This window comes from Protobothrops mucrosquamatus, unplaced genomic scaffold, assembly GCF_001527695.2.
Source record: "Protobothrops mucrosquamatus isolate PMUCROS unplaced genomic scaffold, P.Mucros_1.0 scaffold_253, whole genome shotgun sequence".
Taxonomy (NCBI): Eukaryota; Metazoa; Chordata; class Lepidosauria; order Squamata; family Viperidae; genus Protobothrops; species Protobothrops mucrosquamatus.
The window spans coordinates 254,766-272,438 of NW_015386329.1; the positions used below are offsets into that span (position 1 = coordinate 254,766).

The 17,673-nt window shown below is 38.2% G+C and overlaps 1 protein-coding gene across 1 annotated transcript in view; it reads right to left on the reverse strand.

Annotated features, from left to right (window-relative positions):
* SPAG16 (sperm associated antigen 16) overlaps nt 1-17,673 on the reverse strand; it is a 411,223-nt gene that overhangs the window by 234,231 nt on the left and 159,319 nt on the right. The window contains exon 12 of the mRNA XM_015831061.1: nt 10,900-11,085. Within this exon, the coding sequence (XP_015686547.1) occupies nt 10,900-11,085 (186 nt within the window). The remainder of the gene's footprint in view (nt 1-10,899; nt 11,086-17,673) is intronic.

The following is a 17,673-nucleotide window of genomic DNA, read 5'->3' on the forward strand; positions in this document are numbered from 1 at the left end:
GCGTTTCACTAATATTAGCAGGAATATAATTAAAAGTTTCTTGACCACATGTGAAAAACCATCCTTGTAGTAGCCAAATATGTCCATAATGAAAGAAAGTCTCTTCAAAAGCTGTGCAGTTTAAAACAGGTGAACTAATGCGATGACAGTGAGGTTTTGTACTTGAAGAAGTACAATTAACTATTTTTGCACATGTTATATTTGCCGGGATAGCTACCACCAGGGTATGCAAAGCAATAGCGTCAGGGGGTGGATAATAAGCAGTAACCCCCCATCTAGATATAGCTTTATAGTTAAAGTTCCCATTGAATAAAATTCTGCTCAAGCCAGTGAAGTTTTGAATTACTGCAGAAGGGGTACAAACAGATTAAACATATAGAAAGCAAATTTTTTCATGTCATACATTTCAGATAAGCAAAAGACATTATTTTGTGTGATGTTAGCCAACTGCACCCATAGATTTTGCTTCATTTGTTGCTCGAATGATTGTTTGGGTGAGATGACAGTTGCTGTTGTCAAAGGGCAGATGTTAATGATCAGACACAAACAAATGATGGCTAAGGAATTTGCAGTTAAAACCGCAAAAATGGTAGCACACAAGTTCCGGGGATTTGCTCTACTTGTTGCTGTTGCCGCACTGCCTGTGCTTTGGCGTTCAAGTTCTTTACATCTCCCCATGTCACTGGCCGACTGGCATGCCGGATTGGATTGGTTGCTGTGCCATCTGTAGAGTCACCTTGGCCATTTCTGGGGCTGGATCCAGGGACTGGTCCCAACCATGCTTTGTCTGGTAATGCCCAATAATATTCCAGTGGCGGAGGCAAGCTTGTTTTCTGTTGAAAGTGTCTCTGATAAGTGGTCGAATTTTGAATGGAAATATTCAATTGGTGTAATGTAAATAATAACTTTTTTTGTTGTGCTACCCATGACAAATTGGGTACTCTAGATCCGTCCTTTTTATTTGTTTGTGAAGGCAGTTCTTAAAGGGCCAATTAGCACGTTCCACGATGGCTTGACCCGTGGAATTATAGAGAAGGCCATTAGTAAAATCAATATTCCAGGTTGTAAGGCGTGGCCCAAATTGTTCCTGAATAGGTATCAATAGATAAAGGAATACATTTCTAGGGAGCTAAAAAGAGAATATGGGTAACATCTATTTGCCATAGTTGATTAGAGGCGAAAACACGGGGATTAGGAAGACATAAAAAAAAATAGGCCCAGGAAGGAAAGAGTGACTGCGCATATGAAAAATAAAATATCTTGTAGCAGCTGCTGTCAAGGGAAAAACAAAGTCATAAGATTGAGGTCAATCCTGGGTGTGATGTAAGCACCTGGAAGATTAAAAATAAGTTGGCACACATAATGAGAGTCAGAGATTAAGTTAAAACACTGTTGAGAAAAGGTGTGAAAAGCCAAGATAGCAGCAGCTAATTCTGAGCATTGTGGTGAGGACTGTATTGCAGTGTAGGACACTTTTTAGGTAACATCATGAGGATCCTTGTAAGCAATTGCTCCTCTCGTTCTCCCTCCAGCTCCTACTCCAAAAGACAGTAGGAGCTTGTAGCAAGGGAGAAGGAGAAAGCAGTAGATCAGTGGTTCTCAACCTTCCTAATGCTGCGACCCTTTAATACAGTTCCTCATGTTGTGGTGACCCCCAACCATAAATTTATTTTCGTTGCTACTTCATAACTGTAATTTTGCTACTATTATGAATCGTAATGTAAATATCTGATATGCAGGATATATTTTCATTGTTACAAATTGAACATAATTAAATTCTATTCTATTCTACTCTACTCTACTCTCTTCCATATTGTCTATTCTATTCTCTCTTCCATATTGTCTATTCTATTCTATTCTATTCTATTCTATTCTATTCTATTCTATTCTATTCTATTCTATTCCATTCTATTCCATTCCATATTTTCTACTCTACTCTACTCTGCTCTGCCCTGCTCTACTCTGCTCTATATTCTGTTCTGTTCTGTTCTATTCCATTCCATTCCATTCCATATTTTCTACTCTACTCTGCTCTGCTCTGCTCTATATTTTATTCTGTTCCATTCCTTTCCGTTCCATTCCATTCCATATTTTCTACTCTGCTCTGCTCTGCTCTATATTCTATTCTGTTCTGTTCTGTTCCTTTCCATTCTATTCCATTCCATATTTTCTACTCTATTCTGCTCTGCTCTATATTCTATTCTGTTCCGTTCCATTCCATTCCATTCCATATTTTCTACTCTGCTCTGCTCTATATTCTATTCTGTTCCGTTCCATTCCATATTTTCTACTCTACTCTACTCTGCCCTGCTCTGCTCTGCTCTATATTCTATTCTATTGTATTCTAATTAGACAATTTAGGATCGTCTTCTTCCTGGTTATTCGAACAAGATTCAGTTATAGAAATGACAACTTTCCGATCATTCTCTACATCTCCCAGCTTTGCATTTGGAGTGAAATGAATCTTAAATTGCCCTTAATATATTTTATTATTTTATTTCAAAACGGTCAGAGAGGAGGGTAATTTCCCTAAGAACCGCCCGCCATGGCACTTGAGGAGTTCCTGTCTCTCAGCCCTGCCCCTTTCGAGGAGGAGAGTTTGGGTGGGGGGAGCAGAGGGAAAGTGTTCTCTTCTCACGGAGGAAATTGGCCTCGGTGGCTCGCCGTATGCGAAGCCTTAAGCAGTGTGAGAGTTGAAAGAGCGAGGGGTTCGCCTTTCCATCCCTGCTGCAGGGCTTGCAGCTTTGTGGGTTGGTACTTTCACGCTCGCGGGATTCGAAACGCCACAATGGCTCAGAACGTTCAGAGTGTTACATTGTCTCTCACACTGCCCATCACTTGCCACATTTGCCTGGGAAAGGTAAACGCCACCCTCGCCGTTTTGGGGGGTTTAACAAAGGGATCGCGCAGAATGAAACGTGTCCGGCACCGACGCCCCACTCCCTTGCAAAATGTGCGTGGGACGCAGGAAAAAGCCCCCTCTGTGGGGGAGAGGAGAAGCACTTTTAATTCCATGCATTCTTTCTTCTTTTTCTCCCCCCCCTTCAACCATTTCTTGCGTGGCTTTGAATAGGTGATTATTTCTGAATTCTAGCTTTGTCCCTAGCTTTGGAAATGGCTCGCCGAAAGCTTTATAAGCGGTGTCTCAGTAAGACCATCGGAAATATGTGTTTTCCGATGGTCTTAGGCGACCCCTGTAAAAGAGTCATTCGACCCCCAAAAGGGTCGCGACCCACAGGTTGAGAACCGCTGCAGTAGATGGACAGGAAAGAAAAAAGTCATTAAACAAGCAAGTCAAGGATCTTTAGGCAGATGACATGAAATACAGCCTATATACTGAAGAGATAAGTTATCCTGAAAATAAAATTGAAAATCAGATTTTGGAATAGAAAGAACAATATTAATTAAATCAGTTCCATTTGGATGGCAAGCTCGTGTGCGTCCTAAGGTTATTATTTCAGCAACCACCTGGATAAAAAATAAAACATTTTGGGATGGGGTGTGGGGTAAATAACGTCATTCAATACAATATATTTTTTGTACTTTTATCACAGCTAATACTCCTGTAGGTAATTGATTAGTAGGAAAAATCAAAAGTGTTAACTGACAATTTTTATGTGGAATTCTGTCCACAAATTGAGTATTCAAGATGTCATTAATTTGTTCCACTGTGGCAAGTGCTGCAGATGGAACTACAATGAAATTTTCAGGTTGTTTTCCTTTGGTCAATAAATCAAATAATGGACTGAGCAAATTTGTAGGTAAAGAAAAATACGGGCAAACCCAATTAAGGGTGCCTAATAATTATTGCAAATTGACCAATGAAATAATTTTGGGTAGGCTCAAACGAGGAAAAGCTGGGGCAAAATAAGATTGCAACATTGTATGCCTTAAATGAAGATAGGGAGAATGCAACTGTATTTTTTCTGGGGCAACTTGCATTCCATAAAGACGTAAATCAGGTTGTATTTCTGAAAGCCAATTAGATTGTGTCTTTGGTGTTCCAATTAAAATATCACCCATATAATGATATACCAAAGCCAATGGGTGACATTTGTGCTACGCAGCAAGAGTGGATATCAAATTTCCCCTCTGTTCCACCCTTCTCAAATCGCAATTCTAAGCAGAGGAAAAAAAGTTTCAAACGAACAGCTCCCTCCCTTCTTCTTCCTGTCTCTCTCTCGCTTGTAAAGCAACACAGCCAGCCGAAAGAGACAGGGGGGGGGGGGGAAATCTCATCACCAAAAAATAGGTTTCTCTCCTTCATATGCATTTCCATAAAACTCTTCTCACACATCCTTCATCCTTATCTATCTCCTCCTCCTCCTTCACTTTCTCCTCCTTTTCCTTCTCCATCTCCTCCATAAAACTCTTCTCATGCAAACACTTACTATTACTTTTCAATTACTTTTACAACAATAAAATCTACAGTTCATTATTTCTTTCACAGCCTGGGAGAGAGTGGGTGGGGGGAGGGGTTTGAGGGCTAACACACATACTTAGGTATCACCAAATGAACTCATTCACTTCCATTCTAAACAATTCCAATGCATAAATAATTCCACATACAAATATTTCATTTCATACTTTCTCCAGGCAAACCATTTATTCTTAAATAAGGCCTTTTTGTATTGTTGTTATCAGAGAGGGTTTGACCCTCTTCCAAGTCTTGGAAATAACACAGAACAACATAGACAAACATATATACACAAATACTGTTAAAACAACATTTATTTAAACATATGACTTGTCCTGCAAGAAGCGAGAAAAATCAAGAGCTGATTCCAACCAAACATGTGGTTTTTATATAGGGCCCTTTATCCTCTCCTATTTTTCTCACCATTCCAAGCCCAAGCATAATGTTCTGGGTGGACACACACACACACACACACACACACACATATATACACAAAACACATTACACTTCAACACAAAGACATTGTCTGACAGGGTTAAACTTAACAGCTACATGAAGTTTCAAAACATACCAATTGTTCAAAACGCATTGCAGAGGAGTGCATTTTGAGTTAATTTATGTCTTTAAATTACTCTGAAGATTCCCCTTATTATTTTTTCTACTTCAAGATAGTTTCTCTAATATTTTCTGTGTGGGGGTATATGAGGTCTGAGAAGAAGCAAAAGAATTAGCCACTTCAGAAGAAGCTGGAAATCCAATTAAAGATGCTTCAGGAGGGAGAAGTTTTACTTGGTTGTAATCAGAAGGGGGGGCTGGTAGTTAATTGCTGCCCTTCTGAAGCATCTGAGTCATATTTTTCCACTGCCAGACGGCACTGATACCATTGAACTGAATCCCGGGGTTCTAGATGTAAAGTATGCCCTATCTTTTCCCAATCTCATAACCTAAGCATTCCATGCTCTGGATACCAAGGGCAGTGTTTCCCTATCTCCTCCACCAGCTTCCTTATGTCAGCATCAAGCGTTGCCACGCCTGGCTTGTGTAGCAGGAATCTGAGCTCCTGTACATGTTTCTGCTAGGGCTGAGATAGCTTGCAGCCCATACCCACCACTGAGGGGTCTCGTGAGACGAAAGTGCACTTAGGGGTCTATTCCAGACGATGGTAAGTATGTTGGTTGCTGCTTCTTCCCGGAGGGGTCCCAAACGTCCCTGTTCGGGCGCCAGATGTAGTAATCAGTGCTCAGTCATTGCAGGGTGCAAATAATGGCCGCTGACACGCAGCAGTTTATTCTTTATATACAGTATTACAAGCAGGAAAAGGTATAACATGGCAACAGCCCAGCAAGAGCACTTCATTGGTTAATCTCCTTACCAATGCTTAAGGATGGAAAGTAAGAGGCCAGAAAGAGGGAAAAGTGGGCATTGTTGGTGCGAGCTGTTATCAGACAAGCAAGGTCACACAGAGCTACGCACTTTCACATCGCTATGGTGATGTGAGAGGGGGAGATAGATGCAGAGAGGAGGGGCACACGTTAGAAGGGACAGTTTTCCGATCACCACCTTTATCTGTCTCTCACCTCTACAGAGTGCGACCGCTGCTGCTTTTCAGAGGAAGCAGCCAAGGAGAAGCAGCGCATCTCGCTTGCTTGCTTTCCGCTTATGCAAGCAAGTGAAATGGGCAGGAGGACGAGATCGCAATTTCACGCTGATTCGCACCCTTGCCCATCTCGCTCGCTTGCTTTCCGCTTGCTTTCTGCAAGCAAGTGAGAGGGGAAGGAGCTCTTGGGGCCCCCGCACCCACCGTTAACCCTCCCACCACCATGCAGGGTAAGGTTGGCGCCCCCTACCCAGATGCCTTCGCCTCCCCGAAGCATTTTTTACTCACCTGCTTTCAGCTGCACTCCCTTTCTCCTTTTGTTTCTCTGCCTTCGTTTGCTTCTCTGCCTTGCAAGAAGTTAGAAAGTCTCATGGAACTTTTTTTTTGTCTCACAAACATATGATGGCCGAGAAGGACAGGAGAAAGGGAATGCTGCTGAAAGCAGGTGAGTAAAAAAACACTTGGGGGAGGTGAGGGCATTTGGGTGGGGGCGGGGGAAACCCAGGCAATGCATCGCGCAGCTCCAGTGGAATCTCCACTGAAGACTGCTTGAGGTTGCCTGCTACCCCCAAGGCTGCCGCCAATCAGCTGGAGCTGCGTGCTTTGATCCTGGGCTCTCAGTAGGACCCAGGCAACGTGCAGTTCCAGCTGACTTTGCCACAAGCCTGTGCGGCACTGCTGCTGCTTCACCTCATCCACTTTTACACTTTTTTTTACATTTTTTTTCAACCCGTCCTACGCGTACCACCAGCCAGGTGCTCGCGTACCACTGGTGGTACATGTACCACTGGTTGAAAAGCCCTGTTATAAGGAACAAACTGTGTTTGATAAGGCATTGTTAACCTCTGACGAGAAACTAATTAAGAAAATGTATAATTTTCTATTAACTTTGAAAATGGGAAGCGAACAAGTTAAAGAAACAATGATAAGGTAGACGAAACATTTTGGATACAATATAGAATTAGAAAAATGGCAAAATTTATGGGAAAGAAATTACAAACTGACAATGTCAACCTCCTACAAAGAAAATTTATATAAAATGTTTTATAGATGGCACTTGCCACCAGCAAGACTAGCAAAAATGTTCAAAAACATGTCAGATAGATGTTGCAAATGTAAATATAAGTCAGGCACTTATTATCATGTTTGGTGAACATGTGACAAAGTAAAGAGTTACTGGAAAAAGATACATACCTGACTAGAAAAGAAGTTCGGAGAACATGTAGATTTTAAACCTGAACTTTTTTTTATTAGATATATTGCCAGAAAAGACTAACAAACAAAGCTTATATTTGATTTTGCATGTCACAACAGCGGCAAGAATTATATTTGCGCAATACTAGAAAAATGAAAGAATACCATCAGATGAAGAAATAATTAAAAAAATACTAGAATGTGCAGAGATGGATAGACTGACTATGAGACTGAAAGAAAAAGAAGAAACGGAATATTATCAAACTTGGGACTTATTTTATCGATGGCTAGAGAAAAGAATAAAGGATTAGGAATTAAATATGTATTAGCGAATGTAAACTCAAACAGCACATTTGTTGAAAAATTATTACTGAATGTATGAAAAAAAACCCAATAAAACTCTCATAAAAAATATTTAGGAATACCTGTAGTTACACTTTCAATTGCCAGTCCTACCAGTAGCTGACATATTGAGCTACGTTCAAGGTCTATACATATGTTCACTAGGGGAGTATAGATCATAGGCAATCTGCTTAAATGTGGCAGACTTTCAACAGGGAAATATCTTAAAGGGGCACATTGCTTCTCCTTGATAAAACATGAAAGCAGTGCTAATTGGTCTCAGATGGCCAATCAATCTTGCTAACTGTGGCTACCTTGCCACTGATAAATGAGTGAAGCCAAATGGCATGCTTGTCGAAATCTTGTTGAAACAGGACATTGTCGTGTTTTGTGGCAAAGTTCTAAAGAGGAAATTTGCTTGAATATCCAACTAAGCAAAGTGCCCCTTCGGAAATGGACATAGCCTTAGTATTAAAAAAAACCAAACATTTTTGGACCCTAATAGGTGGAGGGTAAGATGCTTTACAATAAAATACAGGAAGTGTGCACTAAAAGGGGGTGTCTATAAACAGGCAGTTGTCTAGATATGGATAATGTACTTCGCAAGTGACAGATCCGTTTAGTCCTAGGAACCAGGAATCAGGAAATGTTGCAGAGGAGAAGAAGAATAAGAGCTCTTATTCATGGTACATACTGTAGATTCCCAAACTTCTAATTGCAAAACATAGGCTCACATTATGCTTGACCCACTATACCTATGAGGAGGTGGGATTCAGATATTTTTCTCTAATTCTACTAGTGTTCAAAGCATTATTGAAGCAATAAGCTTTAAAAAAAGTAAATATCCTGGAATATAAAACAATGTCTCTCAAAAAAAGATTAGACTGAAATTACAATATCTGCCTCTATTACCATATTCTCAACAGATCAAAAGCAATATCTTTGTTTTAAAAATAATATTTTAGGGGGAAAATCCTATTGTTTCTTTTAAACAAATGCATTTAGTTTAATAAAATTAATTAAACAAAATTCCATCTCGTATCACCTCTTGGGATATTTCATCAAAAGCATGAATAAACAAAACAATTTTAAATTCTTGTCCTGAATTCCAGGTCAAAATACACAACTTGCTTACTTAATTACTTATTAACTACATTTGATATTAATACTATTATTATTCATTAATTTACAGTCGGAGATCAAACCAATACATTTGATGAAAATTAAGCAGCCTTTCTTCTGATCATAGGAAAAGTATATAAGGTATCAATCTACTTTAAAAAAAAACCATGTTTTTCAGAGCCACTCATATATGTTATTGCAGGGGCAAATAAAGAAGCAGGATGAATCACTACAATTATTCTCAGCTTCACAATCTAGGGCTGTAAACTAAGTCAAACTAAAGTTTTATATCTGCACAAACGAATGAATGCCATTATTTACATAATTCATACATGAACAACAACAAAGCATGAAAAATTATGGTATTTTTTAATATATTACTAAACTGAAACATAAAATGTAAAAGACATGAGATACTTATAAAAGGCTCTATTTCTCAAATATATCATGATAGCAAAAGCGATTTACAGGTAGTCCTCGAGTTACGAATGTAATGGAGCCTGCCCATTCCATTCGTAACTCAAGGATTCATAGGAGTAAATCTCATACCTTGAAAGCGATTCACTCCCAGCTTTCACCCATGCATTCGCTAATTTAATGCGTGGGTGAATGAGTGGCTCCTTAAGTGAGCATGAGATATCTCACAGTGGGGAAAGCCATGGGGAGGGCCTAGTGCTTCCGACCACCCAAGGTCTCCCCTGACCCAGTGAAATACCTCATATTCCCGCCCACAATTGCTCACCCCATCCTGCCACGCCGGATCACTTACCTTGTGAAGATCTGTCTCCTCTCCAGCCTCTTTGTTTCTTCGTTTGCTTCCAGCAAGAGCAGAGGGAGGCCTCTGAGGACTAGAACGGACGTCTGGAAGCACCTGGCTGCCACCCATGGCCTCCGTTCTGGGCCTTTGGAGCCCTCTGAAGTGTCCCCCAGTGTCCTTTCCAGGCCCAGAACGGAGACCGTAGGCAGTGGCCATGTGCTTCCGGAGGTCTGTTCTGGGCCTCAGAGGCCTCCTCCAAGCCTCCAAGGCCCAGAACGGAGGCCGGGAGAGGCTTTGCATGCCTCCTGAGGTCTGTTCTCCCTCGGCTTCCATTCTGTTGCAGAGAACAGAGGCCTAAACTACTGTGAAACCAGTAGCATGAGATCTCGCGCCACTGATTTCTTGGGATCTTGCATTTCTTTAGGCCTCCATTCTCTGCGAATGCACCAAAGGAAGCAGCGAAACAGTCAAGAAAGTGAAGGATCTCTTGATCTTTGCAAGGTGAGTATCCATAGGCCTAGTGCCTAGGGAGACCCAGGGGGAAGAAGGAGGGAATAGCTAGGGTGACTCTTGCAGTGGCACTGAGATCGTTCTTAAGGGCGAATGACGGCCGTGGTATGGCAATATTCGTAATTTTGGGACTTTTTCGTAAACACTAGGGAGCGCTTATTGCATAACTTCGAACATTTGCTAAGGGAACGCTCGTAACTTGGAGATTACCTGTACACTAGAGAAAATCAGCAGTAATAAATATAACCTACACAGTATTGTTCTACATAGAATACTGAGTTCAGCAGTAATCTTTCATGTCAGTCAAAATGCCCTTTGCAAAGTAATAGTTTTTAGAAAGCAATATGATAAAATAAATTGTGGTTTTCCTTGCACTGATGGGCAATGCATAGCATCCTACATTCTTAAGTTCTAATTCCTTTTGCAATCAAGCAGTTCTGACTTCTCTCAAATTAATTTGTGCCTGCTATGTGATTGGGGAACCAAGGCAGGACAGGCTATCGGATAAAGAGTCTGAGGTTCCATCTATTCTTGCTCTGTTCTGCACTTACTTAAGAACCCAGCAATTATTTCTTAAGGTGACCTAAATGTGCTTGTTTCATTTAAGGATAGAATAGCTGCATTCAATTATTATTTTTTGTGCCTCTCAGTGAGGTTTCAACTTCTGGCAACCTCCTGGACTGGTACCTGCAATTTTCTTGGTAAGGTTTTTCAGAAGTGGTTTCCCACTGCCTGCTTCCTAGGGATGACAGAGAATGACTGGCCTAAAATCAGCTAGCTGAATTTATGCCTAAAGCAGAACTAGAAGTCGTGGTTTTCTGGGTTTAAACATAATGCTTTAACCCTTACACTAAAGTGGCTCTCTAAATTATTGTTTGTTTTGCCTAAAAACTCCACCCTTTTCTCCCCTTTTAAATTTACATATATGAAAAAATAAACATATTATAAACAGTCACGTACCTCTTCAGGTCCCAGACTTTGCTTGTTTCATCCATAGAGGCAGATGCGACAAAATCACCACATGAATGCCAAGAACAATCCAACACTGCATAACTATGACCTTCTAGTGTTAGAATGCAGCCACCCTTTGTGAAGTCCCATACACGAACTGTTTTGTCTCCACTTGAAGTAACAAGTTTGGATCCACTGTCATGGAAAAACATAAATCTAAATTAGAACTTTAGGGAAGTTCTTGCACAGCTGTTCAACTAAATTTTCCAAGTCAATATGATGAAAATCTCCATTTTTCACACTACTAGTATTGTTATTACTATTATTTATATATATTTTTCAAATGCTCAAAGAAATGTAATACTTTATATTTTTACTTTATAAGAATATACAGTATACTGTTGATTGAAGCTGTGGGAAAGGTTGGCTAATCTTGTTTAAGTACTAATCTTGTTTAAGTTTAATGACAAAGCAGAGTAAGGTACAACTCAAACATGATGGAAGAGGAATTCAGCTTATGTGTGATCCCAGTAATATACAGAGGACTGGTTCCATTTTTTTAAAGCTAGGCTTTCAAGAAGGAAACTAATTTTTCTACTTAAAATGTGTTATAGTTTAAACCAAGCACACACAGACACACACATATAACTTTTAATGTTTAAAAATTATTTCCATTACAGTATTAAATTCTTAACAACATCAGCATTTCCCTGAAAACTATTTGTCTAACAAATTGGAAAAATAAAGAAAAAAATTCAAATCAAGTTGAATACACCTACATATCCATCTGCATGTATTATTATTGTTACATAATATAATTCATATAGGAGTTTAATAGAAGTCTGATTAAAAAAAGAAGTTGAATCAAATGTCTGATTAAAAAAGAATGCATTTATTCTCAAAATGTATATGCCACCAACTGTTCTGATTCCAGGTAGTTTACAAAATAGACAAATGCCAATAAAAATAATAAAATCCATTCATAGCACAAATAAATAATAAGTAAAAGTATTAAAAACTACAAATAATTCCATTGCTGAGTTAAATGTTATTAAATGCTTTAATGACATAAATAAATAAACAAACTAACAAATAAATAAATAAAACACTCTCTGAAAGAGGAGTGTTTTTATCATCATCTGAAACATTACCAAATAGGACAGAGGTGTCAAACTGCTGGCCCGCGGGCCGGATACGTCATGCCAAAACCACGCCCACCCCAGCTCCAGCAATGTGGAAAAAGTCACGATATGTTGCGACACATCACGTGATGTTGCGAGTTTGACATTCCTGAAATAGGGCATACCTAAATGTTGGTTGTGAGGGAGGAAAAAATGTTCAGATATTTAGGTCCCAGTCACCCTGCTTTCTTGAATTGCCAGAGTTTCCTCTTCCTATTAGATTATGTAAGTTAGGCATGGAGAAAATAGTTCTGACCTTTTAATTGGACCTCAGGGCTTACTGACAATCAGTGTACTTTCCGCATAACAGGTGCTATTTTGATAAACCAGTTAATACTAGTCACCATGTTCTGTTTCAAATGAGATACAAGATCTCACTTATTCCTAGATACAGAGTAGTTTGAAGTAATTGTATATCTAGAAAAAAGTTAGATCTTGTTATCATAGATAACTTTTTTCCTTTATTTCCTTTATTAAATGATTATTCTTAAACTGTTACTCTCAAGGCATTGTAAGAATTATGTATGTGTGTGCTTTGAAAATGACTGAAATTGACAAATATCATAAATAGATATGTAGTATTAAGGATACATACATATGAAACCCAATGTGATACAATGGTTAAAGTATTAGACAGGGAGTAGAGAGATCAGGTTTTAGTCTTCCCTTAGGCATAGAGGACAGCTGGGTGAAATTAGTCCAGTTATTCTTTCTCAGACCTAATCTAAATATGCAGTTCATCCCTCCATCCTATTGGACAGAATGGTAGATTACAGTCCATAATCTTCAATAAAGAGGCCTTTATCCTATAGGGGATTGATTTGGATTGATGACTATGTAAAAACAGAAAGACAAGAGATCCAAGAAGAAACCACCATGGTTGCATAAAGATCTCTCTGATAAATTGAAAGAAAAAAAGGATAAGTATGAAAAATGGAAAGAGGGACACATAACTAAAGCAGAATGCCAGTATGTAGCTAGAATCTGCAAAAATGAAATCAGGAAAGCTAAGGCTTGCAACAAATGTTAAAAATAATTTTAAAAGTTTATTTCAACATGTAAAAAAACAAGAAAAAAGTCAAACCCACTAATGGGAGAAGATGGCAAGGAAGTGATGGGTAGCAGAGAAAAAGCTCAATTTGTTCTTTGCATCTGTCTTCATGAAAAAGCAAAAAATAGCCCAATCTACCAAAAGCAGAACTGTAAAAGACAGAGTAGGAATATAAGTCAAAATAGGCAAGAAAATGGTAGGACAATACCTGTCTACCCTAGACAAGTTCAAATCACCAGGACCAGATGGAGTAAATCCCAGATTTCTGAATGAGCTGGCAGACATGATCTTGGAACCATTGAACCATATTTTAGGAGTCCTAGTGGACAACCACTTAAGTATGAGAACCAGCAGTATGCCGCAGGTGCCAAAAAAAGTCAAAAAAGTCCTAGGTTGCATCAAGAAAGAAATAGTATCAAGGTCATGTGAAGAATTAATACTGCTATATACTACTTTTGTGAACCATACTTGAAACTGTGTCCAGTTCTGGTTGTTGTTTTAACCATTCATAGAACATAGAATAATAGAGTTGGAAGGGACCTTGGAGGTCTTCTAGTCCAACCCCCTGCTCGAGCAGGAGACCCTATATCGTTTCAGACAAATGGTTATCCAGTCTTTTTTGAAAGCCTTCAGTGGTGGAGCACTCACAATTTCTGAAGGCAAGTTATTCCATTGGTTAATTGTTCTCACCATAAAGAAATTTCTCCTTAGTTCTAGGTTGCTTCTCTCCATAATTAGTTTCCAACCATTGTTTCTTGTTTTGCCTTTTGGTGCTTTGTAAAATAGTTTGACCCCCTCACCCTTGTAGGAGCCCCTCAAATATTGGAACAGTACTATCATGTCCCCATAGTCCTTCTTTTCATTAGAGGACTGGAGGCTAAAACATATGAAGAATGGTTACAGGAATTGGGAATGTCTAGTATAATGAAAAGAAGGACTACCATGGGGTAGTTTTGTATATAACCCCAACTACACTCACATTTACTGTTTGCTGATGATCAAGGCAGGTATGTAATTGTGTAAATTGAATTACAGGAATAAAATCTATTGTGGTAGGATTATACACCCCACATTAAAAAAGCCAAGTTTTTAAACATCTGTCAGAATACTTACTCTCCTATCTTTTTCAGTATTGATGTGTAATTAGAGACTACAATGTGGTTAGTAACCTCACAACTGGATAGATCAGCTGATAAAGGAATTAAAGAAATACAAGGGAAACTGCCCCAAACTTTTCTTGAGCTGACCGATACTTTAGGTTTGGAGATGTAAAAATGGACTAACAAAAGATTTTATCTTCTTTTCAGAGAGACACAAATCCTTTCCTAGAATTGATATGATTTGAATTACAAATAATCTGCTTCACAAAGCAACTAATGCTATTATTCTTCCAAAAACGTTTTCTGACCATAGGATTATATACATGAAGACCAGTGTGTTTCTTACCTATAGTAAAAGACAACTAAAAGATAATGTAAGAGTGATTTTGAATATAATTGAATATGTTAGAGAATTTTAATTTCTCTATTGGTGAAAAATATATCAGAAGCTCTCACAGTTGACTGCATTTAGCTGATTCAAATAACTCCTTTATATTCATATCAAAATATTTACAATACCATACATTCTTCTTTACAGCATCATAGCACAATGAAGACTTCTTACAGAGAGATACAGAGACAAAACCAGAGACTGAAAAAATCCAGCTCCTAACTCAATAACCTTTTGCACAGACTCAGTAGCACTTTCTTCACATTGGCTGACTGAGTTACCACATGACTCTTCCTGCTCATGAATATTCCAACACTCGTCCCTTCATGACAGGAAGAGACATCAGACCTATTGACTTAATACATTTTCCATAGTGAACACCACCCAATGGTTTAGTCATCATGTCTGCCAAATTATCCTCAGAAGAACAATGATGTAAACTAATCAATTTTCCTTTTGCAGCTTCCCTGACATTACAATACTTAATGTCTACATATTTACTTCTGTTCTTCACCCTATCACCAGTTGCCATTTTTATACAGGCAGTATTGTCTTCAAATACCTTTACAGATTCTTTTACATTAATATTTAAATCTTGCAACAACTGTACATACCATGTTACTTCAGAACACAATTCAGATAAAGCAATAAACTCTGCTTCCACTGTTGAAATAGCAACAGTTGTTTGTTTTCTGGACTTCCATCCAATTAGAGTCCCTCCAAACAATATTATAATCCCAGAATTTGATTTCCTTGTGTTTATGTCATTTGCATAGTCACTATCGACATAACACTTTAATTTCAATTCCTCAGTAATCTGTATTTGAAGACCCAAATTTATAGTTCCCTTTAAATATCTGAGAACCCTTTTTACACCCATCCAATGTAATTTTGTAGGTGCAGCAGTAAAACGACTCAAAATGCTTACTGCGCAAGCTATGTCTGGTCTGGACCACTGTGATAGATATAACAAACTCCCTATTGCTGAGTGATATATCTCTTGATCACAGGTTTCACCTTTGTCCGCACTTAAACTATTATAAAAATCCGTACTCATGGGTGTGGGAGCAGTATTGCAATCTTTCATATTATATTTCTCCAATAACTGCTCAATTTTTCTCCTTTGACTGAGAATATAACCACCTTTTTCATTTTTCTGTATCTCTACACCGAGATAATTTTTTATTTCTCCCAAATTCTTTAATTCGTATTTCTTTCCTAATTTATCAGCAAATTCCTTGACTTGTGATGCATCCTTTGCGATGAAGCAAAGATCATCCACAAATGATAACAGTAGACAATTCCCTCCTTGTAACTGTCCAGTATATATACAATTATCAGCTTTGCAACTCTTAAATCCAAGACCCTTTAAAGCAGTACCTAAACAGATATTCCAGTTTCTGGCTGACTGCTTCAGTCCATAAATAGCCTTGTTTAATTTATACACCATGCTAGGTTTTGCAATTTCATACCCTGGTGCTTGGATCATATAAATTTCTTCCTCTAACTCAGCATTGAGGAATGCAGTTGTGATATCAAAGTGCCAGCAGATTTTATGCTTATATGCCGCTGCCAAAACCAGTGCTAATCTTATACTCTCACTTTTCACAGTTGGCGCAAATACTTCATCGTAGTGCACATTCTTCTTTTTTTTTTTTTAGAATAAATTTTTATTAATTTTTCATTAAAAAACAAAAACATAAATCTTTTATCACAATATCAACCAAAAAAAGAATCAACATCAATCAATACATTCATGGACGTGTCCGGTGTCCCCCTCCCGCACCACCCTCTCACTTACCTACACCTTCCTCCTCCCATCCTACCGCCACTCCTCCTTCCTCCCTCTTGCCTACCTCCCTTTCTCCCTCAACCATCCCGCCAGTGCAGTTGGGGTATCACCGGGCACCTCCTTAAAAAAAAACATACATATATATACATACAAATCTATAATACCAACCTACCCCTTTCCCTCCTTCCCCCCCCAGGACTTCCCAAAGCTAATCTAGGAAATACATACATAATCTTCCAAATCTAATCAAAACTACTCATTATTACTACACACTAGTACAAAGTTGCTGTGACTCTAAAATAACATTAAAATATAACAAAAGAAAAAAGAAAATTTTTAAGTTATATTATATAATATACCTATTTTTATTCTAAGTTTTTAATCAAAAGCTACATAATAATTTTTCAGTTCATACTTTCTCTGAATATAATCTATCCATCTTCTCCACATTGAGATAAATTTATCCTGAGAATGATCCTTCAGGTACGCGGATATTTTTGCCATCTCTGCAAAATATGATACTTTCTGTCTCCAATCATCCATAGTTGGTAATATCTTTTTTTCCCAATTTTGAGCAACTAATATCCTTGCTGCTGTTATACAATACAACATCAGTGTCATTTCTTTTTGATCCAAATTATCCATGATACCCAATAGAAATAACTGCGGTGTAAATTTTATCTTTTTCTTAAAAATCTGTTGAATATTCCACCAAATCTTAATCCAAAAAGCTTTAACATCCCTACATGTCCACCAGATGTGATAATAAGTAGCATCCATACTACCACATCTCCAACATTTTCGTTGCAAATTCGGATACATGCAAGACAATTTTTGAGGATCTAAATGCCATCTATAAAACATTTTATAGAAATTTTCCCTTAAATTCTGTGCTTGAGTGAACTTGACATTTCTTACCAAAATTTTCTCCCAAGTTTCCAATTTAATTGGTTCTTGGATATTTTGAGCCCATTTAATCATACAATCTTTAACCAATTCCGTTTCCGAATCAAATTCTATCAAAACACTATATATTCTCCTAATATGGGCTCTACTTTGATCTTTAATTTGTTTTATCAAGTTCACATCTTCTACCATTAAACCCAATTTTTGGTCTATATGCCATCTCTCAACAAGTTGAAGATGTAACAACCAGGACTGGAGTACCTTATCCTGTTTTAACTCTTCCAATGATTTAATTTGCCAGTCCTGTCCTCTTAACCTAAGTAGCTCTTTATAAACAATACCTTGTAATTTTACTCCCCTTA